At 34.2% G+C, this 25,389-nt stretch overlaps 1 protein-coding gene across 5 annotated transcripts in view; it reads right to left on the reverse strand.

Moving 5' to 3' along the window:
- Nucleotides 1–20,001, reverse strand: part of ZNF280C (zinc finger protein 280C) — a 46,272-nt gene extending 26,271 nt beyond the window's left edge. For 2 of the 5 annotated variants that reach the window (XM_045505489.1, XM_010968429.2), the window contains exons 1-7: nucleotides 19,847–20,001; nucleotides 11,929–11,974; nucleotides 11,761–11,807; nucleotides 7,704–7,850; nucleotides 5,208–5,273; nucleotides 4,971–5,107; nucleotides 92–206 (exon numbers count right to left, since the gene is read on the reverse strand). In XM_045505489.1, the coding sequence (XP_045361445.1) occupies nucleotides 92–206; nucleotides 4,971–5,107; nucleotides 5,208–5,273; nucleotides 7,704–7,850; nucleotides 11,761–11,791 (496 nt within the window). In that variant the 5' untranslated portion in view covers nucleotides 11,792–11,807; nucleotides 11,929–11,974; nucleotides 19,847–20,001. Of the gene's footprint in view, nucleotides 1–91; nucleotides 207–4,970; nucleotides 5,108–5,207; nucleotides 5,274–7,703; nucleotides 7,851–11,760; nucleotides 11,808–11,928; nucleotides 11,975–18,551; nucleotides 18,754–19,602; nucleotides 19,624–19,731; nucleotides 19,824–19,846 lie in introns of those variants that run through there. The other 3 variants (XM_045505488.2, XM_074358907.1, XM_045505487.2) reach the window with 3 other exon arrangements.
- Between the last annotated feature and the right edge of the window lie 5,388 nt (nucleotides 20,002–25,389).

The following is a 25,389-nucleotide window of genomic DNA, read 5'->3' on the forward strand; positions in this document are numbered from 1 at the left end:
ACATGAAGATATGAACTTCAAAATAGAAATTCACTGTATATGTATATTAATCATCTCTTTTTATTATATTATAAAAAGTACTAAACCAAACCTTCTACATAAACTGTTGATCCATCTTGGGACAGTGGTATTGTATCCTGGGTCAAATCAAACAGTAAATCTGAAGAATCATCCGATTCATCCTGTGATGAATTCTTTGTAAAATCCTGTAAAAAATTATAATTACCCAGCTTTATAAAGTTTTATAAAGGTAAATTTAACTGTATGTCAATACTATAAAGATAACCTTAATGATTCAATTACTAATAAGTTAGAAAACACAAAGAGAATTATTACTTGCTGTCAAAACTAGCATCTACTGGGTAAAGGGTATATGAAAACTCCCTGGACAATTTTTGTAATTTTTCTGGAAATCTAAAACTAGTTTTAAATTAGAAGTTAAAGTTCAGCAAAGTAGAGGTTATATTTTGGTACAATGTTGCTGCAAGAAAATTTTGGCAATCTCTATCAAGGGCTTTAAAAAGTTCCTATCTTTTGATCCAATTATTCGAAATATTTCATTTCCAAGAATTCATGTAAAGGAAATGAAAATATTTAATGGATAATCATTTATAACAGCAAAAATCAAAACCCTGTATGTCCTGCAATGGCAGAATGGTTAAATGAATGAAATGATAGACTAATCATGCAACATTATGGTTTTGAAAAATATCCAATGACAAAAAGAAATGTTCCAATATAAAGTTTGGTGAAAAAAAGAGGAATAGATATCTGTGCATAAAATAAAGTCCTGATTCATATACTTTATATAACACACTAACCATCTGCAGAAAAAATTCTTTTCTGTTTCTTTTTAACCCCGCCTCCCCCAACCAAATCCCATACATTTTACCTTTATCATGGGAATATAAGGATCTTGCTTGAGTGTTTTGTGCTTACAGGTTGAGAGACAATCAGGTATTAAGAATTTTACTTTGCTACTAAGTTTTCTGTTGACATAGATTTATTAAGAGGTTATGGAGACAGATATCGAGGTGACACAAACCATTCTACTCCTAGAATTTGAGGCGTAACAGGCAGATTTCTGCATTTGAGCCTTAATATGTATTATATAAAATCAATAATAGCTAGATGACTTAATTGTAACCAAGCATAATCTTACTGCAAGGTAATTATTTTCTCCAAATATTTGCACTTAAAAATGGAAAATATTCATTAGTATTTTCCAAAATAGTTCTTTATCAGAAGTTCCTCCAAATAAAGTTTATACTTTAAATCCTTTCCTAGGTGATAACTCTGGTCAATTAAGTACCACCATTTCAGAGAGCAAACACATTATTAAACATGTAGCTTGTTAAAATAATTTTCCAACTGGGATTTTTTAATATCTCATAAAATATTTCAGAAAGATACCAAATACAATGGTAAGGTACAGGAGGTGATAGATTGGGACTCAGAAGACCTTTCATTTTACTATGGAACCTTGGGCAAGTCACTTCTGAGATTCAAGTTATTCACCTTTCCAATTGAAATAATAGCCACCAATTATTGTCTATTTAAAATGTACTTGCCTCTTTCATAGTACAGACAGTCCCAGACTTGCGATGGTTCAACTTACAATTTTCCACATTACGATGATGTGAAAGTGATATGCATTCAGTAGAGACCGTACTTCAAATTTTCATCTTTTCTCAGGCTAGCAATATGTGGTACAATATTCTTGTGGTGCTGGGCAGTGGCAGCGAGCCGCAGCTCCCAGTCAGCCACGTGGTCACGAGGATAAACAACCAATACACTTAGAACCATTCTGTTCTTCACTTTCAGTACAGTATTCAATAAAACACATGAGATATTCAACACTTTAATATAAAATAAGCTTTGTATTAGATGATTTTGCCCTACCATAGGCTAATGTACAAGTGTTCTGAGTACATTTAACATAGGCTAGGCTAAGCTACGATGTTTGGTTGGTTAGGTGTATTAAGTGCATTTTCAATTTATAGTATTTTCAACTTACTATGGGTGTATCAAGACATAATCCCATCGTAAGTCAAGGAAGATCTATACTACATGTACTCATTCTATTAAGCAGTCATCACAACAGTACTAATGAAGACCTAATATGATCTCCCATGTTTTAAATAGGTAAACCAAAGTTAAGTATGGTTAAATCAGGTGCCCAGCACAACCCAGCTTGTTATTGATGATGAAACTGGAATTAGATCCCAGGTCAGCCTTTTTATAAAGCCTACGCCTTAAGCTACATCACACTTACTTTAAAAGGGATAATAATAATTATCTCCTTGCCTGCCCAAAAGAGTTATTAAGGTTACAGAGAATGAAAAAGTTTAAAAATTTAAGAGAAAATTCCCTTATATAGGATTCTCAATTCCTTTGAGAATATATATCTGACATTCTCAACCTTGGCTGCACATTAGCATCACCTGGAGAGTTTTTTGTTTTTAAATCTCTTATGCCCAGGTCCCAGACCAACTGATAAAAATCTCTATTTTTAAAAAGCTCCCTAGGATTGGGAACCTGATTGAGGAACTTTGATTAGACAATCATGGCCACAGAAATAAAAAAAAATTCTGAGTCTGGATAAGCTCCAGTTTCTAACTTTTCTAACAAGAAAGACACCCCCTCCCCACTTATTATTCTTTCTCCCTGGGTCCAAATAGGAATGATTTTCATCTATCTGCATTTAAATAATGATGTTTCCTCTATTGTTTTTTTCCCTAAATGCCAAACAGCTTATTATAGTATGAGAAAACCACCAAATTAATCTGATTCCAGCTAAAATTAAATAATTTTTGCATTTCTGATAGCCTGCCACCTTCAGGTGCACCTATTAAGTTTTTAAAAATATTAAAAACAGCCCGTGGATGCTTAGAGGATCCAAGTTTGAGAGCCAGTGGTTTGCGTAAATGCTCTCATTTTGGAAATGAAGAAATGAGACCCATAGAGGTTGTGACAATGTTCTACTTACAACAAAGACAGAATCAGCATTCAAGTCTCTCATTTTCAATTCAGGTTTCTTGGACTATGAGTCGAGGGCTCAAACCATTGATAATAGTTTCAGAGTGCAGATACAAGTTTTCCAAAATTCAAATTTTTGCTTGAAAGCTCAAATTTTATCATTGGCAAGAATACTATCAGTTTTCTTCCATGACAGGCACACTTTGTATATTTCTGAGTACTGCAAAACTGCACGTGGCAGACAGACTCTAAAGGTAGCCCCTATGATTTTCTCCTGATATTTACACTTGTACACTTGTATAATCTCCTGGTGAGTGTGGGCGGGACCTGTGATTGCTTCTGACCCACAGAATATAGCAAAAGTGATGGGATGTACATGACTATGCTACATTGCCCATTTTGCTGAGGACTTTCCTTCCCTTGCTGGCTTAGAAGAAGCAACCAAGTCATATTAGGAAGGCCTACATAGCAAGGAACTGAGGATGGTCTCCAGCTGAAAGCAGCAAGAAACTGATGCCTTTATCTGACAATCCACAAAGAGCTGGATATTGCCAACAACTATGTGAGCTTGGAAGCAGTGTAACTGATACTGCAGTTCTGGCCAACACCTTGATTGCAGCCTGGTGAGATCTTGAAACAGAGGACCTGGTTAAGTCATACCCCGACTTCTGACTCCCAGAAACCAAGAAATAATAAGTGTATAAGTGCTTTAAGCTGCTAAGTTTGTGGTACTATTGTTCTGCAGCAATAAATAATTACTCCATGATGCTCTGTCAGTCATCCTTTCAAGTAAAAATGGCATTCCATTTTTAAAATACCAGCCTGTTCAGCTTGCAATTCAATCTCACTAGTGCTTTTCCTCAAGAAAAACTTCATACTTTAAAACTAGACACAGAAATGCTTTATGCATACTACCCATTTCATCACACAGAATATTTAAAAAAAGTATATTCAAGGGTTGAGAGTTAATTAGAAGCAATTTATTACTTATTCAAGGATATTCTTAAGTGAAAGTGAAATTTTTCTACTGTGAGTGCTTGGTGGTCATCAATACAAAAACTACTAGTACAGTTTGGTGCCATTGCCTTGATTCCTATTAAGGCATCAGCAGTTTCACCCTCCATTGTCTTTGCTCCACTAGCATAAATGTTGACAAGAGTTAAAAGGGCAAAGGTCTTAGTGCTATTACGACAACAGTTTTGACTTCATAGACCCTTAAAAGAGTCTCAGGGAACCCCAGTGGTCTGCGGAATATACCACTGCTCTAACACAATGCTTTTATTTTTAAAAGTATATACTTAAATATATGGATGGATGTGCATATTTTAAAAACTCTTGGCTAACTTGGATCAAAATCCCAGATCCATCATTTACCAGCTGTGTGGTCTTGAGTGAATTATTCAGACTCTCTGAGCCTCAGTTTCCTCAACTATAAAATGGAAGAAATAATCGTGCTTACCTCATAGGGAAGTCATAAGAATTAAAAGAGATTAACTTGTATATAGCATTTAGAACTAAGACTTATCCATATGACAGACTAACAAATGTTAAATATTACCATTATCTATTACTTCTGTTAAAAGTTTTTAAAAACTAGACTATGAAAGTATGTTTTCAGAATAAATAGCAACAATGACCTCAGAAAAATCTTCCCAATTAAGAATACTTGGTTCAGTTTACTATCTTAAGAATTTTGCCATCATGCAATATTCATTACTGATTATACTTTTTTACTTACCTTTAGATAGCAGTTTTCAATATTATACCTATTTAATTTAAGCATATTACCTAATTTATTAACAGGTTGGATAGTTAGTTCTTGCAGCTATTATTTTGGGTATTGGCTGAGCTATCATAAAGATGGTGACATTTTCTGATAGTGATTATGCTTCTCCTGAGATGGTAACAAGCTAAGACAGTCCACAATTCTAACTGAGTATTATAATATCCAATGTGTCCCTGAGCTAATGTGTAGTTTCAGAAACACTTACAGGTTTAGACACGTTCTGAACAATATCAGAGCTTTGTGAAGATTTAGATTCAGGACGAAATCTAGGCAAGGCAACCACTGGATATGCCGTTGGGTCTTTGTAGTGTTGACTTGTAGGCTTGAACGCATCAGTAACACCTGTATTTTAAAATTATACAATACATTGAATATTTTTCTACACAACCAATTTTGTAAAAATATTTCACTTTAAAATTAAAATAATACAATAATACTATACCTGGACTGACTGTCTCATTCTTTATTCCCTTTGAAGATGAGCTGGGGTTACCTCTGTTTAAAATATCTATAAAAAATTACATTTATTTTAAAATTTCTTATTTGAATGAAATGTATGTTAAGATAATAGAAAAACTTTCCAAAAATATATCCATATATAGCCAATAATTGAAGTATACTTCTTTCTCTTAATGGTGACAAGGTTATATATTAGACTTGGGTTACATGACTCGAAAAATCAAGCCCTTGCCCAATCCCCATGCCATGTTCACACCCCTAAAAGCCTAAAAGTTTCATTATGGGCAAGTACTATTACTCTTGACTTCTGAAGAAGATACTATCAGAGACTGCAGACTAAATTGAATGTAGAGTTTACAAAAGTTATCGCACATTTACTACTACACCAAAAGTCAATTTGAGCCTGATATGACCGTCTGGATCAGATTTAGATTGCTCACTCTTGTACCCATGTGAACCCATAATTTCCAGATTATTAAGGAATCAAATGAAAATTTGGAAGAGTAGAGGTCTACCTAAAATTGTAATTCGGAGAATGTACAAAGAAGGAAAAAAAATCCCACAAAACATCCAAAAGTTTCCTTTTCTCCTCCTAGTATAAAGGAACCAGATCTCATAAAAAATTCTATAAAGTAAAAGGTCACACAAAAGTAGGATTGTTTCATAATATGCAGTACTCTGTGGCTAAGCACTACAGAAGTCTTTTAGGATAAAAATCCACCCATTCAAACAATCTGATATTACTTTCATTCAGAAATTCAAGATAAGTATTGTGACAATGAATATATGTATGTTCATGTATAACTGAAAAATTGTGCTCTACACTGGAAATTGACACAACATTGTAAACTGACTATAACTCAATAAAAAAACATTAAAAATTAAAAATAAATAAAATATATTATCTCTGGTAAAAAAAAAAAGTATTGACTCAAGCCATTAAAGAGCTATTCCTATAGTACTTTTTGGTGACTGCAGTCTATCAAACACAAGTTTTTATCTCTCTCTCCTTACAGTGGCTCTTTATAAATATTTAGCTCATGTTTCATATGTTAAAATATTTTATGGCTCACACATAAAAACATCACTTAAATTCTGAGTTAATTTAGAAAAGAAATTTCACTGTGGTCAATTTTCTTTTTGATAGAATCACTTAAAACTAATATACATTATTCTAGTTGAGTCGTAGTCATCTATAATTGATATAAATCCAACATGAACTGTCATGCCTTCAATAAGATGATTTGAATAATTTTTAAATACGGTAATATTTCAGTATAAAAATAATCACAGTGACTAGGAAACAATAATTAAGAAACTATAATATTCTGTTCCTCTATCAGCAGCAAATATGCCAACATGGGTACTTCATTGAAGTGGCACTCTACTTAGCATCTCTCAATTTGCTGCAGGAAATGATACTGAGAATTAAACTAAATTAAATTATTCTACCATTGATAAAATTGAATAGAAGTGCTGTTCCAAGGTTAGAGTCAAGAGAAGCAAGAACTAGGCTTTCAGAAAATTAAAAGCTTTTCTTTTAACCACACTATTTGCACTACCATAGTAAGTAAGAAAACACTGGTATACTGGCTACATTCTTTGGTAAATTCTCCTGGATTTACAAAAGTAAATGTAATGAGAAAGAATCTGTTTCTTCATTTTCTGCTGAAACTCAGTATGTTGTTCCTCTGCATTTTACACATTTCTGACTGGACATTGTAACAAGTATCATCAATATCTTCACTTTAACATTATAACAATGTCAAGTCTAATTACTCTAACAGAAATCCACAGAGATGCTGGACATGTTCTGCTAGAAAGCCATGAGGATTAAGTGTGCTGACTGCCTAAATCATCCCAGTACAGTGGCTAAAGACCAGGCCATTGTGTATTCTTCATGAACATAATCAGGAGTTGCTGGAAGATGGGTGTAGTCAGAAGCTACAGCCCATGTTGGTACACAGACCAGCACCTATTTCGTAGCCATGAATCAAGATGACACTGATGAGGCAGTTGCCTGGATGTGAGAAGCACCATCAGAGACTAACACAAACTTATTTAGTAGTCTGATATTTTAAGCAAAGCATTCCAACACTTCCTTTTCTAGGCACATTTGGGCTTAAGGGAGAAAAAGAAAGATTAACAAATAAATGGGTAAACAGGCTACCTGGCTCCAATAAAATTACGATTTCCAATCTCAAAAGGCCTACAATGCTATTAGGTAACCTTAACCTTTAGCTAGTTAACTTTTTCCTTTTCTCTCATATGATATTTTAATCTTTCACATCTCCTTAGTCAAGACCCCAACCACATCCTTCCTTTGATTCTCACAAATTCTTACTGATCTCTATGCTCCCTCTCTCTCACCTCCAGCTCTTTAGACTACAAGGCTACAAGGACATATAAGACAGCCCCAGGTTTTTCCATTAGAAACAACATTTTATAAAACTTTGCTTCACTGAAAGTAAATGCTTACTTGAAATGGCTGGTTTTGAACTTGATATCTCTCCAACAAAGATCAGTTCATCATCATCTTCATCCTGAATTTCTTCTACTTTTTTCTGCCATGGTTCCAGCTCTTCTTCTTCACATTCCATGAACAGTTCTGCCATTTTGGAATTACCTAATTTTCACAATGAGGGAAACAAATCTTATTTTTTAATACATTTTTTGCAATACATAGTATGATATTTAAAGATGTACTTTAACAATTCTAATAGCAATTACTGAACTGGTATTTGTAGTCAGTACATGGTAACAAAAGTGTGAAACTCAGAACTCAATCTCTAAAGCCTTAACTAGTAAAATTAAGCTAGTTAGACAGCAGATGACAGCAGTTATTTACAGTGACCAATAAATTTTAGGAACAATCAAATCCAATCAAAGTTTCAGTTTTACGACTAGAATGACTATATCCATGAAAAAAGATTGTATCTCATTATTATCTGAAAAAAACTCTACAAACTTCTATATTAAGAAAAAGGAGATAAACTGAGAATAAGAAGCAACAGGTGAGAGATATACTAGAAAAACTGAAGCAGATTCAGGGATACCAGGCACAGGGCAAAGCAGGGATGAGGTACTGGAATGAAAATAGGGTAATTAAGTGAGGCTTATTCCATCCCAGAGCAGATTAAACATTTCTCACCTGAAGAAACTAAGTAAAGAACATACTGTGGATACTACCAGCCTACAAGTACTGACCAATCACACAGAGCTACGAGGAAGCATTTTAGTGCCTCATTCTTAAATCTGGATAGACAACCAATGAACACCAGAAATATGACTAAAATCTCCAATGTGAAAGACCAAAGCAATAAAACAGATCAAAAGATATTAAAGAAAACAGAGATAATACAGAGGATAGGAGAAAATATTAGAGAATGTAATTAGCATCTTTAAGAGATAAGAAAAGAATGTTATAAAAAGTAATATTCAGAAACAAAAAGATTAAAAATAAACTAGCCAAAATTCAGTAAAGAAAAATCAAAAGCCAAAATTGAGTAAATGTCTCACAAGTGGGACTAAAAGACAATAAATACACACATACTAAATAGAGAAGACAAGTTTGTTAGAAAATCAATTTCAAAGGTACAACACACATAATAAAAGTCTGAGAAAAAGGACAGGGGATATAATCAAAGAAAAAATACAAGAAAAATTCCTAGTTCTAAAGGACACAAATCTCCATATTGTTAAGGGCCCACCAGCACCTAGCACAATGATCAAGAAAAAAACCTACAATAGAAGGACATATCATGAAATTTCAGAATGCTGGAGATAAAGAGAATATTCCAAAATCTTGAGAGATAGAAGAAAGTTTGAATAATGCTTTCAAAAGTCTTAGTAAAAATAATTTTCAATTTAGAATTCTATACCCAGTCAAGATTTTTGTCAAGCATGAAGTTACATAATCTTTCATCAAGAATAAAGACCAGCAACATGACACAAAATTTACCTCCCATTCATTCTTTCTTTCTTAGGAAGAATCCACCAAAATATGAGACTTAAGGAGAAAGACACAGAATGCAGAAAACATGACATTCAACACAATATAAAGACAAAGGAAAGTCCCAGGACAATTGCTGTTCAACAGGTCCAGAGAGCAATCAGCCAGAGTGGAGCAGAACATTACTCCCAGGAGGAATGTCTCCAAGAAACCACACACACACACACACACACACACACACACACACACACACACACACACAAAAGATTAAAAATTAAATTGTTAGGTTATCTGGCAAGTTCTACCATGTAGAAAATAAAGTTAAAAGGCTACAGCAGGGTGTGAGAAGACTTGGCTACAGATTTTAATTAAGTTTAAAAAACCAAAAAATTTAAATTGTTGGATATATTAAAAAAAGAGAAAAAGGAAATGTATCCATAACATATTATTATCATCTTACTATGCTCATCAGCAAAGAATGTTTATTATGGTCATTGTCATAAAAACATGAAATACGATTTACCAAAAAACTGAGATATAACTATATTGGGAGATGCTTGGGGGGGAGTAGTAAGTGTAAGAAAACTAAAATCTTCCTATTTCTTGATGGAAAAATCATTAGATAATGGCAAAATACTGATGATTAAAGAGACAGCAGTATGTGTTTTAAAAATTTAGAAACATGAAAGTCATCAGCAAAACAGCGAAACCATTGAAAGTGGATGCCTTGAAAAAACAGGGAGTACCTAAGCCCCAAACACATGCACACCCCTCTCACTTGTTCTCTCACTCTTCAAGAATCTGTGGTTATACAACTTACAACTTTCTGATTCCTTGTCTTTTTAAAATTATGCATGTATTATTTCTAAAAAGCACCCAAATTAAAATAATAGCAATCAGGATGGATACAAGTGGCATTAGATATATGGAGTGAGATGTGGATGGGGGAACAACTTAAAAAAAATAAAAACAAAACAAAATATAACTGTAGGGTTCTGGCTTAGACAATGATATCTTTTTTATTAGACAATGGTATTTAAAAGTTATCTTTTAAATGAAGTAATTTCAAAAGGTAATTTTACTAGATTAAAACAATGTCATTTCTACTTTTAACTCAAAATTAAAAGGTGCTATGTGAAAACAGTGATTTGAGGATGGTACACAAATGAAACACCTTGTCAAATTGGTATTATTCTCTAATACATTTTTAAAATTTAATTTCCCCTTCCATACAGGTATGCCAAATTATTTCTTGGCATAATGTTGTTTAATGCTTAGTAGTTCACCTACCATAAAACAAAACAAAAAACCTTCCCACCCTGCCAAATGTAACCAATTTTATGAACTTACCCCTTTCTTTTATAAACCTTACTTTAAAAAGTATATACAGAATGCTCTAAGTGAAATAATTAAGAGTGTAATTCATAGTTTAGCATTTGTATTTGCATATTCTTGAAAATGCCATCTTCATTGTGTCCCTCAGAGCCCTTATTTGTACCACTTCCATCTAAAATACTCTTTCTTCTTACCTTATATTGTCCATATAACTCAAGTATAGTAGAAAGAGCATGAATTTGACATCAAATTGAATAGTTCAAATCTTCACTGCACCATTTCTAATCATGTGACTCTGGAGAAATGACTTCAATCTGTTTTCTCACCTTTAACATGAGTATAATATCTACCTAACAGAAGTAGTAATGTACATTTAGGGAAAAGCTATATGAAGTGTCTAACTTCAAGCAATAGTCAACAAAATATTCTCTGCTCTTTCCCAACTCTTGGTACAATTAAAACTTCCTCAGTAAACCATCAGACTCTGTTTTTCTTCCACCTCTTACTACACTGATAGCCTATGCCAGGCAATTCAAGATACATTATGTATGATCTCAAACTGCTCATTATTTCTTAATGTGTCTTAACTGTACATGTCTAACTCCAACGTAGGCTCCTTGAGAGTAAAGAACATATTTTCTTCTTTCCTTGCATTTCCTCCTACACACAGTAGTCTACTGGATGTGGAGTAGGCACTTAACATGGTAATCTAAGAGCTAAGAAACTAGGCAAAGTCAGGCAATGCCAAATTTTTAAAAATGAGACAGACTCATGTATACTGATAATTTAAAAAAACTTTATATCTAGGTTAATACCACGTTCTTGGTACCATGTTGACACATAGGTCTTCCTCATTCTTCTTAACTAGGTACTGACACTGTCAATATATTCAAGATAGATTGTTGACTAAAAAATTTTAAAAGGCACATATAGCATATAGTATGATCTTATTTAGAAATAGTTTTTTTTTTTTTGTCTCTGCATAGAAAAAAGTTTGTGATTATGTATACCAAACCAATAACAGTAGTTATTTCTGGAGATGAAGAAGAAACACTTCATTTCTACTTTACTGACATTTTTATTGTATGTATTTCTTTTTTACTATGAGCATGTATTACTTTAATAAATTTAAGTATTTCTGTGTGTTTTTTAATGTGCCCACTTCTGTCTCTCTCATCTTTTCTCAAGAAGCAAGCTTATCAGTAAAAGAGCCACGCATACTAGTATCACTTGCAGCAGCAATACTTACTTTTTGGTTGAAAAGGGTTGTCGTCGTCCATCAAGTTGCAGAGTCACCTAGGCATTAACACATGGCATCAATCAATTTTATGAGTCACTCTAAGTAACATCAAATATTGAAACATGATACATGGAATTCAGAAATCTTTGGGTCTAATTTCGACCTCCAGAAACTCACCATGTGACTCCAGACAAGGTAGCAAGTTAGGTTTTAGTTTTCTACCCTATAAAATAAAGATACTTAGTATTAGGATGGATTTGTTAAAGTAAATGTATACACATTAAATATTTTTCTCTACAAAAAGCTTATCTTTCGAGTTTGTTATGTTTGATATACACATGCTACCCACTTTCCATAATTGTTTCACTCCTAAATGAATGCAAATTTGATAAATAAAATGCTGAATGTATTATTTACTTGAAGAAATCTGATGAATTATTAAATTACAAATAATTTTTAAAAGGCACCCTTTTGTAAAAAATGAGTAATCACCCTGAAATATATGCTTTAGCAAATCTGAATTTTGAAATGCTAAGTAACATTAATCTTTAACTGTTATTCTTCATATTTCAGAAATAATATAAAAAACACACTCAAAGAAATTTTTAGGGTTTTTTTTTTTGGTTTCTTATCAATGCTAACTGAAAGGAACACAAAATTAGTTGGATACATTTTATAATAGATTAATTCATTAAAAAATTACTCATTGACTTCTGTGTTTAATGTAATGTGTTCAGTTTTGGGAAAAAAGATGACTAAGTCATAGTTCTTATCTTTATAAGTTTACAATCTAATGTCTATGTTTCTTTGGGCTTTTTAAAAAGTTGTTACATTAAATATTTCCCCCCCAAAATTTAAATTGCTTTTTTTAAAACAGGAATTTCTGTTCTGAATTCTCATGCATATACCGTATTCTTTACATAAAAGATAAACATGCTTAAAAAACTATTTCAGCTATTTAAAAAAGTTAAAACTTAGACATCAATAATCTAAAGTATTAAGATAAACAGCTCTGAGTCTCCACATTTGTCTTTATCCTCAGACTGGCACAAGCTATCTTGCTTTTTCCAATTTCAAATCATTTAGACTGAATTAGACCAAAGGAAAAAAAACTACTCTAACTGCAGAAAAAAATTATTGTTATAAATGTTTGAATTACTATTACAAGAATCTCTAGTGAATTCTGTACTTAAGTAAATTTCCCTAGTTCTGAGATTTGGCTATTGAAACCTCTGCACTCAACTATTTAAATAGTTATTGCTTGTCCCTAAATTAGAATTAAGGTAATGCATATGTCAGGTAGATAAATACATGACAATTCTTGCTCAGCATTAAGGACCTACTATTCCCAAGAATACAGAACTTTTTCAAGAGTCACAACTGGACAGACTATGAGACTCATATAGAACACTTGCATTAAATGATCATATAAAATATCTATTGGTACAAATACCCTAAATTAATACTAAATGTACAAGTAGTCTATATAAACAAGTCATATCCACTGCCCATGGCTACAGAGATAGCTTTTGAGGTTGACAGCAGCCACCAAGATGCCTCAATTGGTACATCCATAAATACTCTATGCCATTAGAACCATAACTTCAGTCTAAAGGTGTACTATCCAATAAGGTAGTTGAGCACCTCAAAACTACCTCAGAGTTTTGGTGGCAAGGCAAGGAATTCTATGGGAAATTAAGTCATCTGTCAGAGAAATGGAGTATCTAGCAAACTATGCAGGAGTATCTTTGAGTTCCTCTAATAGCAATTCCAAAGGGTTTCTAGGTTCTGCAACTTGGAATTGGCACCAAAATAAGCAGAAAAGAACTATTAACTTCGGTAGACACACTATGCCCATATTTAGACATAGACACTGGTCCTATGGGGAAAAATGAATTCTGAGTGAGTAATGAAAGGCCTCTTGGAGCACAACCCATTCAGTTTTTAGAGACTACATGAATAATTATAATTAACATTTATATATTTTTTTATTTAAGCTTTTATACAAATAAAATTGAACTACCTTTTAAGAGTTAATTCTACAGATTTTTAGAAAATTGTGGATTATAATAGTTAAAATGGTAAATTTTACATTATGTATATTTTACCACAAGATAAAATATTGTTAAAATTAATAGATGTCATTTCATACCCAATAAGATGGTTTTAACTAAAAAGACAGATAATAACAAGCGTCAGCAATTATATGGAGAAATTGGAACCCCTCATACACTGCTGGTAGGAATATAAGATGGAGCAGTTACTGCAGAAAACACTTTGGCACTTCTTCACTAAATTAGACATAAAGTTACCATATGACCCAGCAATTCTACTCCTAAGCAAGAGGGAATTGAAAACATATATCCACACAAAAACTTGTAAATGAATGTTCATAGCAGTATTATTGATAATAGCAAAAAAGAAGCAAACAACTCAAATGCCTGATTGATTAAAAAGAAATGTCATATACCTATAAAATGGAATAATATTATCATAACAAGGAATGGAGTACACATACATACTACAAAATGGATGGATGGACCTTGAGAACATTATACTAAGTGAAAGAAGCCAGTCAAAAAAGCCATGTCATTTATACAAAATGTCCAGAAATGGCAAATCCATAAAGGCACAAAGCAGAGTAGTGATTGCTTAGGACTGGGAGGGTTGGGGGAAAATGGGGAGTGACTCCTTATGGCTATGGGGTTTCTTTTTGGGGTGATAAAATGTTTTAAAATTGATAGTGGTGATGGTTGTACAAGACTGTGAATGTACTAAAATTACTGAATTGTACACTTCAAATGGGTGAATTGTATGTTATGTGAATTACAGCTCAATAAAGCTGTTAAGCATATAATAAGCTGGTAAGAAATAAGCCTGGCGGTGATGGAAATCACTATGTGGAGAAAGATGACCTAAGAAAGAAGCCAACAAAGAGAACAGCAAAGCCATAAGATTCTGGGGTAGAGAAAAAGAGGGTAAGATAGGGAGACATTTAAGTTCTGATGATACCATTTAAACTCCTAAAGCTAGCCATGCTTGAAGCAAATTAACTACTAAAACTTTTCAGTTAAGAGAGGGAATAACTGTTCATTTCTGGTTAAACTACTATGAGTTAGGTTTCTGGTACTTACATTTAAGAGTAATAATACACTTTCTTATGGCTTACACTAACATTTTTTAAATTAACAGACCTCTGGGAAAATAGTTATATTCCAGATGGTACAAGAAAGCTCTAAAACAATATATTGTTTTGCTGTTTACCTAAAAAATTAACATAAGCATACTCTGAGGATCATCTGAATGACTATCTTATAACTAAATTCAGTCGCATAATTTCAGTACTCATGTTTTTTAAAAATTGAGATATAACTGACATATAACATATTATTTTCAGGTGTACAACATAAATGATTTAATATATGTATATACTGCAAAATGATCACTACAGTAAATCTAGCTAACATCCATCACCACATATAGTTACAATTTTTTCTTGTGATGAGAACTTTTAAGATTTATTCTCTTTGCAACTTTCAAATATACAATATAATCTTTTTCTCATTCTTATTTTTATTGAAATGTAGTCGATTTACAGTGTTAGTTTCAGGTATACAGCAAAGTAATTCAGTCATACATATTATAATATAGTCTTATTAACTGTAGTCACCACTCTGTATACATACACAGGACTTATGTATTTTATAACTGGAAGTTTGTACCTTTTGACCACCTTCACCCAATTCACCATCCACCACCTCACAACCAGCAATCTGTTCTCTGTATCTATGCATAGTCTGGTTTTTTTTTTTAAAGATCACATACAAGTGAGGTCATATGATCTTTGTCTTTCTCTGTTTTAGCATAATGCCCCAAAGATCCATCCATGTTGTCACAAATGGCAGGATTTCCTTCTTATTTTATGGCTGAATAATATTCTACATTTTCTTTATTTGTTCATCAAACAATGGACGCTTAAGTGGAATTGTTAGATCATATCAGTACTCATGTTTTTGCCTGTATTTACTATTGTATCATCATTAAATACTATCACTTTCACTCTTGCAGGCTAATAGTAAGAGAACAGAGGGTGATAATGTCTAAATGATGCATCTGCACTAAATAAAAGGGAAATGACAGTATATATGGTTAGCTATAGAAATGAAAGTATTGTAAAGGTTCAAATAGAAAAATCTTGCTAGTTTTGATAGGTATGAATCATAGGTATGAAAAACTCAAGAAAAGTACTCAGTAACTTTGTTTCACCAAAATATATTATTCAATGTATTAAAGTTGATTCAAATAGCATTGATGGTACAGTTTTAATTATTTTGTTTTATGATTGCATAAGAATTCTAAGAATATTTCAACATTTTAAGTAAGAGGCTGTCTGTGAAAATGTTTTTCTTACAATAGGAATTAATTGGTACAGTATTCAAATCCTTGGTTTCTTAGACAATTTCACTGGCACCTAAACAATTCAAACTCTCTAACCAGGTTTTGGGAACAAATTACATATAATTTAGAAGGAAAATATAGGCTCATCATCTTTTCTTTGTCCAAGAAGTTTTTATATTGTGGGAATTATTTTTTGAAATCCTGAACACATGAAGTCCAGGTACATTCTGAGCAGATATTTCTTTAATAACTTTACTATTCCCCCTTAATTTACTTGGGTTTTCAACTTTTGTCTCTGTTAACTTTCATACTTCATCTATTTATAGAAAATAGCTAGTTGACATTTAGATTAAAAATTCATTAGCATATACTTTGCAAAGACTGTCTATATATTTAAAACACTTTAAAGTGAGTTTTTGGGAGGGACCACCATTATAATAAAATTTGCTTTCTGCAAAGTAATTTTTATATTCAGAGTAAAGACTTTATCTATAAGAAGATGATTTTATTGTAATTCATATGTAAAATATATAACCTGGAGAAAATACTAATGCATAACTGGCCTTTCAAAGCCAAACTATATAATAAATATTTTATATAAGTTTCATAAGATATTCCATAATCACTAATTCCTGAAGTTACCTCAAGAAAAATGTATTATTAATTAATTCACATTTTATAGGAGTAAAGCTCATCCACTAGGGAAAATATCAAGTGAAAATGTGGAGCCCAATTATGGGAACACTGGACATAGGGGCTGAGTAACTGAGTCAGAATTTGGAGCCTACCACCTTCTGGTTGCCAAACCTATAGGATGTTTACTTCACCTCTTTGAACTTAGTATTTCTATCTGTAAAATGAAAACAGTAATACCTTCCTTGCAGCAGTACTGGAGGATTAAATAAAGCACATGAAAAATTACTGTACAGTACTTTGTATTATTTTGCTCAACTTTTCTTCTTTACTGAAAGTCATACTACAAGTTGATGAATATAAGCACTAAAAAGAAAATAAAATTCTAGTCTGTGCATAGAACTGTTAAAAATATTGCCACAAATAAAGTACACCAGATCAGTAGTTCTCAAACTCTCTGGTCTCAGAATCACTTTTCATTCTTAAAACTTATTGAGGAAGTCAGTGAGCTTTTTGTGTATGTGAATTATAGCTATTGATATTTACCATATTAAAAATTGAAATTTAGAAAAATTAAATATATATTAACTTATTTAAAGTAATAATAAGCCCATTATATGCTCATATAAATATATTTTTTAAAAAAATAACTATTTTTAAAACCAAAAGTTTAATGAAAAGAGTGGCACTGATTTACATTTTTGCAATGTCTTTAAAATCTGTCTTAATAAAAGACAATTGGATTCTTTTATCAGCTTCTGAAATGTATTTTTTGTTTTTCTAAGTATATACAAAGAAGTAGATCATATCTAAATCCTTAAATATCTAATAAATAAAATTGGTTTCACTATTTCTTCATTCTTATGTAAATTATTTCTCCTTAAAAGAAAACTGCTTTGCAAGAAATGAATTACAAAAGTCTAGACACATTTTTGATACAAATTACTGAGTAAACCAAGTCTTCTTCAGTCATTATTTAAAACAACCCAACTGAAAATCAAGTATTTTTAAGCCCTTCTCTAAAGCAGAAAGAAAGAAAACATATTCAGGGTTATATATTTAACCAGCTAATATGTCATAAATATTTCTGATCTTTGAAAAGTTACTTTTGAAATAACAAAATATATCTTCAATATAAATTTCCAATATTCTGTCACTAAAACTATGGATTACTTTATATTTACAAAAATTGCTATTCATTTAGGTATCTCCCCTGTCCAATTAGTATAACAAGAGCAACAACAAAAAAATTAGGGATGGCTCCACATCCTCTTGAATAAAGAAAACAAACTGCAGAGACAAAGAGGTACAGAATTATTTATCCCTTTCCCTTTATTCTCCTCTTCTGCTAAAAAAGTTGATGCTAAGACATAAATTTCAGCTGGGCTGAAGAAATCAGAGTGGACTAGAAAACATAATTGGGGAAAATGGGTTGAATAAGGGAAGCTGAAATTTGGAGTGTTTCAACATAGAACTTTTTGCATCTTTTCAACATGCTTGGAAAAAATAACAATATTATTTAAATACTAAAAAAATGAAAATATATTAAGTCTTAAAATTTTTAAATATAAAGGAAAAGAAAATTGAAAAATATTTCTTATATATTTTAGGTGAGTCTCTTGCTTACTCTCCTTGACCATCCCACTCTCATAGAACATGGAGCATAATACAGTGAACTGAGCATTTGGTGAGGAGTCACAAGACCTAGGTTCAAGAATTGATTCTATCACTCTTAGCCACAAGTTTTCTCCTTAAGGATGTTTCCTCACCTTCTAAACAGTTCTGTCAACACTCCACCGCCCACCTTAAAACAGGTAGATAGCAATGAAATATACAAAATAAAAGATAACAACTGCAGTGGGATTTGCACCAACGTTAAAACATCTAGGGCACATAGCCTTAATTTTTATAAGCAAATTAATGTCTTCATAAGCTCAGTAAAGTTTCTGCTTATGGAGACAGTTTGAGTTTTCACTGTAGCAGCGCCCCGCCCCCCCCGCCCCCCCAAAGCAGGATACATCACAAATGCTAAGACGAGAGTTTTGTAGTTTAAAACTCTACTTCTTGGTTTTAATCTTATGTTTAATGGCACCAAAAGACATTAGAAATCACAGTTTAAACCTGAAAATAATAAAGGCAAATTTTAAGTTCACAGATTTTTTTTTAAAAAAAACTAAAAAATCTTTCCAAACAAAGAGAACTCCTTCTATGAAGATCTCCTGTGCTTGCAGAAGCTAGTTCACTTGACATTTTCTTCTCTCATTTCTCCTTTCAAAAAAGCATTAAAACTTTAGATAAGTCAAGAGGAACTCCCCCGGTGTCTAGAGAAGGATAAAACCTCAGAATGAGATATTTTTTTCCGTCTCGTTAAGTGAAACCCGCAAAGATCAATGTCAAAAAATTGTGTCTCTTAACTCCACATTTCTCCTCAGGGCTCTTCTCTAAACAATAACGGAATGGAGCACGGCTTCTATGACGGAGGAGCGAAGTCCCTTTGGCAAGAACAAGGGTGTGAGCATTGAATGGCCATTAACCTGGGTGGGGGACCTGGATAGAAAGGAGGCCCCTGAGGCCAGAAAGTTCGGGACCCTCTCTGGTCTCTATTCCCCTGACTGAAAAGACTTAGGGGTGGGCGGGTCTCCTCAAATATCGGCATCGTATGTACAAAAGACCAAAGGGAGTTGCCTCCAGAAAAAAAAGCCGAAACCAGACTGGGACAGACAGACACATAGGCCCCGGAAGGTGAGGGGGTAGCCGCGGCTCTCGCGCGGCCCCCGGGGGCCTAAAAACGGCGGCCTGGCCAAACCGCCAAGCAGCTACCTTCGGAGATGCCTCCCCCGCCGGGCTAGCGCAAGATGGTGGCCCACCCGCCACCGCGCCGCCAAGTCCGTCCCCTCCCCCGCGCTCGGGGCCATCCCGGCGACCCACGCCACCATCCAGACCCTCGACCTGCACTCCTCAGGGCCGCGGCACCTCAGCTGCCCTCAGAGCAAGGCGGCCACCGCCTCCCGGGAGAGGCCCTACACGCTTCCGCGCGGCGAAGGCGGGGGCGGGGGACACTTACCGCGAGCGGAGCAGGTCGGCCTGACTGGGACTCGGAGGAGGAGGAGAAAGAGGAGGAGGAAAGGGAGGAGCGCGAAAACATTAAGCGGAGGCCACAGGCGTAGCGACCGCCTGGGCGACTCTCCGCGCGGAATGAGCGCCTCAGAACACGGCAGAAGTATATATCTACGCGCGATGCCTCATGGGTAGACGCCAGCTTCTCCTCCCGCCCCCCCCCAAACATCCGGGTTTCTTTTCTAACTGACTCGGGAGGGCGGGCGCGCACATGTGCGCGGACTTACATATTCTCGAAGGCAACGGCACTTTGGCCGTGGGTGTTGGTTTGTGGGCCACTTGCGGCTGGCCAGGGCGAGGGCTCGGCGGTGATGCCAATCTTAGCGAGCCCACTGTCGAACCCTGGTTGCAGTCCCGACATCAGGGATGCGTATAATATCTGAGTACAGGGAAACGTGAATTCTGGGTCCTCCCAGTATGTAATGGCTAGAGGCACCAATTTAAAAAAAACTACCGGAGAGGTGAAGACACAAACCGATGAGTAAAAGAAATAAAAGTCAGGGTATTTAAATATTTAGTTAATTTCACTAAATTTGTTGTAAGAGTATGATTTCGTTCGCATCTGTTATTCCTGTCATATAGATGTCCGTAATAGTTATTAAAATGTTAAGAAAAAATACATTTACAGGAAAAACATTTGCCACGAAACTGCTTGCAAAAACAGTTTCTAAACAATGTGTTCTAAACAGTATAGAAAATCTCCTCTCCAAATTTTCCTCACGAGATCTGTGGCACTAGTGGTCCTCCTCTCAAGAGTTACCGAGACTTAAAATCTTGCCTCAGTAGTTCCTTAACACACACGTAAGTTCAGTCACTGAACTGTATCAATTCTTCTATCTGAGCTAGCTGCTTCTTTCTCACCTATACCGCTCTTTGCTACTGGCCCTGAAAATAAACTTTACAAGAACAGCCAGAGAATAATCAAAATTACAAACATAGAAAGTTTAAAATTTCAAAATCTTTATTCATAGATTGTCCCCCACTTCCGGGCAGGCTGATAAGAAAGCCCAGCGCTCTCTCCTTTGCTGTCAGTGGGAAATTTAAAATTAGCTAATTAAAGTCCTGGCGCCTTTGCCCTCGGCGCAGGTAGGAAATTTCAACTGGCAGTTCTCCAGCCCGCCTGTTCCTTTGGCGCAGGCGGGAAATTTAAAATTTGCGACTCTACAGTCAATGAGGGGACTCCCTCATCCTCTCTTTCAAGCCAGCCCTGACCATACTGTTCCCCCTGCTCTCCCTAGGGGTCCCTCGAGTAATACAATTTCTCTCAAATTCTATGTATAGTGTCATGAGCTTGCACATCTGAACTAAAATTAGGAGGAAAGAGTCAACCTGCCTCAGAGGGATAACCAGAAATCGTTTATAAATCAACCCAAAATTCCAATTCAATTTATTATTTTTTCATTAAAAATATAATGGCCAAGAAGACCAGAAAACTCTGGTCAGCAAATTTTCTCTCAAAAGGAAATGTACACTAGAAGCCAAATTATAGTAAAAAGGATGCCTTGTGAGAATGGAATCAGCACGTGGGAAATTGTTTGGATGATTTTGACCACTCTATCCTTAAAACTTCTCAAGCTTTTGAAAAATCACCTTCTTAGTTCTCTTAACTAACTGTCCACGTGTCCCCCCACTCTCACCCCAGGACTGCCATTAATCAAGATTTACTACTGTACAGCCTTTTTTGGGGCATTTTTAAAAATTGAGATAAATTAACATAAAAATTCACCATTTTAAAGTGTGCAATACAGTGATTTCTAACATATTCACAGTGTTGTATAACTATCTCCACTGCCTAATTAGAGCATTTTCATCATCCCTAAAAAGAAGCCCCATACTTGTTAATAGGCATGCCCAACTCCTTCCTATCCACATCACCAAGCAATCTTTAATCAATTTTGTGTCTGTACAAATATGCCTATTCTGGACATTGCACATAAATGAGATCACAATATGTAGCTTATTGTATCTAGCTTTTTTCATGTAGCATTTTTTTTAAATTTAATTTTTATTTATTTTTTAATGGAGGCACTGGGTATCAAACCCATGACCCCATGCATGCTAAGCCAGAACTGTACCACTGAGCTATACCCTCCCTGCTCACTTAGAGTGTTTTTGAGGTAAGTTCATCCATGTAGTAACATGTATCAGTAATTTTTTATGGCTACTTAATATTTTATTGTATAGATACACCACTTTTGTTTATCCATTATTCAGCTGATTGTTATCTAGGTTGTTTCCACTTTTTGGATATTATAAATAATGCAGTTATGAATATTGGTGTACAAGGTTTTTTAAAAAACAGCTTTATTGAGATATAGTTCACATATCATACAATTTATCTATTTAAAGTATACAAGTCAATATTTTTAGTGTAATCCCAGATATGCATGACCACAGTCAATTTAGAATATTTTCATCACCCCTAAAAGAAACCCCATGTATATTAACTAGCATGCCCTTACCCACCAACCCCCAGCTATCTCTCCAGTCCTAGGCTGCCACTAGTCTACTTTGTGTCTCTATAGAGTTCCCTGTTCTTGACATTTGAAATAAATGGAATTATATAATATGTCATCTTTTGTGACTGGATTCTTTCCTTTTGCATAATGTTTTCAAGGTTCATTCATGTTGTAGCATGTCCTTCATTCCTCTGTATGGTCAGATAATATTCCAGTACATGTATATACCACATTTTGTTTATCCATTTGTCAGTTGATGGGCATTTAGGTTGTTTCCACCTTTTGCCTATTATGAACAGTGCTGCTGTGAACATTCATATACACAGTTCTTTGTGAAAATGTGCTTTCAGTTCTCTTGGTGTATACCTTAAAGTGTAAAATGCAGGGCCATATGATAACTCTATGATTAACTCTTTGATGAGCTGCCAAAATTTTTCACAGTGGCTGCATCATTTTTTGTTTCCATTAGAGTTACTAGGATTCCAATTTCTCCAGACCCTCACCAATACTTTTCAGTTTGTTTATTTGTTGTGTGTCTGTGTGTGTACATGTGTGTGGCTTTTTGGTGCGGTTTTTCATTTGTTTGTTTTTGGTTTTGGGGTTTTATTTTATTATAGCTATCCCAGTGTTGATATATGTTCCTAATGTCCCTAATACAATTCCTTAATCCATAATATTTCATGTATTTATTGGTCATTTGTACATCTTCTCTGGATGAGTGTCTACTCAAATCCTTTGCTCATTTTTACTTGGGCTATTTATCTTTTTATTGTTGAGTTGTAAGAGTTCTTTAAACATTCTGGTTACTAGATTGTTATAGATATATGGTTGGCAATTATTTTCTCCCATTCTCTGGCTTGTTTTCTCACTTACTTAATAGTGTCCTTTGATGTGTAAAAGTTCAATTTTGATGAAATCCAATCTATCTTTTTTTCTTATTCATGTTTAGGTACCGTATCTAAGAAACTGTAGCCTAATCCAAGGTTGCAAAAATTTACTTATGTTTTATTCTAAGGGTTTCATAGTTTTAGATTTCACATTTAGGTTTGTTATCCATTCTGAGTTAATTTTTGTTTATAGTGTGACTTAGTGGGCCAACTTCATTCTTTTGCATGTGGATATCCAGTTGTTCCATCACCATTCTTTAAAAAGACTATTCTTTCTCCCACTGAATGATCTTGGTATTCTTGTGAAAAATCAGTTGACTGTAAATATTTATTTAGGGGCTCCCAATTCTATTCCATTGATTATATGTTTATTCTTATGCCAGTACCACACCATCTTGATTACTTTAGCTTTGTACTAAGTTTTGAAATCAAAAAGTGTGAGTCCTTCACTGTCCTTTTTCAAGATTGTTTTGGCTCTTGAGGGTCTCTTGTATTTCTGCATGAATTTTAGGATAAACTTGTCCGTTATGACAAAAACAGTTGGAATTTTGATAGAAATTACGTTTAATCTGTAGATTAGTCTGGGTAGTATTGCCACTTTAACAATATAACAAGTCTTCTAACTTATGAAACTGGATTTTCTATTTCTTCTTGCATTAATTTCCATAGTTTATGTCTTTCTAGGGATTTGTCCATTTCATCCAGGTTATCTAACTTGTTGACATACAATTGTTCATATTATTCCCTTATACTCCATGTATGGTGGTAATTGAAGTTTGAACCATGTTATTTTGGACAGGCATTTTTTAAACCAAATTCTGCTATATGTAATGTGTGCATACCAGAATCACACAATAGGAGAACATATCCATCGCTCAAGGTTGGGGGGCAAAATTTAACTGTGCCTATTTTCTCTCCTTTTCATACCTCTTCCTTCTCCCCACTTTTTAGTAATTTTATTTCTACTAATATTGCTTCCAGAGAGTAGCAAGAGGAATATGCAATACAACCTAAGCCAGTCAGTTTTGCTACTGATGGTTTCAGTCAAATATATTGGCAAAAATGGGGGGAGGGTTTAAGATTATTATCAGTCACATATTTTACATTATGTTCCTATGTTTTACTATCATGAAGTACTGACTTAGCATTGCTTTGATAATGTTCTTCCACAAAGGATTTTTACTATAATAAATACTCTGTTATCTAACATCCTATTAACTGTAATCATCTGTTGATTCACTGAGTCAATAAATATGGTTCTGGTACTAGGTGCTTGGAATATATTGTATCAGTGAACAAAACTGGCAATGATTCTTGCTTCTGTGGTTCTTATATTTTATGTGGAGGTAAAGGGGATGGTGGGGGGGTGCATAAGTCAATAATAATGAATCCCACTACAATATTTAACACAGTGTTGCCAAGGTGTAAGGAGAAACTTACAGATATTTAAGTGCACACACACACACGAAAAAAACAGCAGTTTTGACCAGATGATTAAAATTAGTATCATTAGTGAGGTACAGATGAAATATCACTTACCTCCAGATGTGATGCCCTGAGAAGGACACAAAAACTCAGCATCACTTATGTGTTCTGGCTAGATACATAAAACTTTTTGTTTTTATCGAAGTATAGTCTGTTTACAATGTGTCAATTTCTGGTGTACCGCATAATATTTCAGTCATACATATATATACATATATTACTTTTCATATTCTTTTTCACTATAGGTTACTAGAAGATACTGAATATAGTTCCCTGTGCTATACAGTAGAAATTTGTTGTTTATCTATTTTATATATAGTAGTCAGTATCTGCAAATCTCGAACTCCCAGTTTATCCCTTCCCATCCCATTTCTCCCCTGGTAACCATAAGTTTGTTTCCTATATCTGTGAATCTGTTTCTATTTTGTGAATAAGTTCATCAGAGTCTTTTTCTTTTAGATTCCACATACAAGTGGTATCATAAGGTATTTTTCTTTCTTTTTCTGGATGACTTCACTTAGAATGATGATGTCCGGATCCATCTATGTTGCTGCAAATGGTGCGCTCCCTGGTGGTCTACTGGTTAGTATTCAGCGCTCTCTCATGTTGCTGCAAATGGCACTATTTTGTTCTTTTTATGGCCAAGTAATATTCCATTA

This window comes from Camelus bactrianus, chromosome X (assembly GCF_048773025.1).
Source record: "Camelus bactrianus isolate YW-2024 breed Bactrian camel chromosome X, ASM4877302v1, whole genome shotgun sequence".
Classification (NCBI taxonomy): domain Eukaryota; kingdom Metazoa; phylum Chordata; class Mammalia; order Artiodactyla; family Camelidae; genus Camelus; species Camelus bactrianus.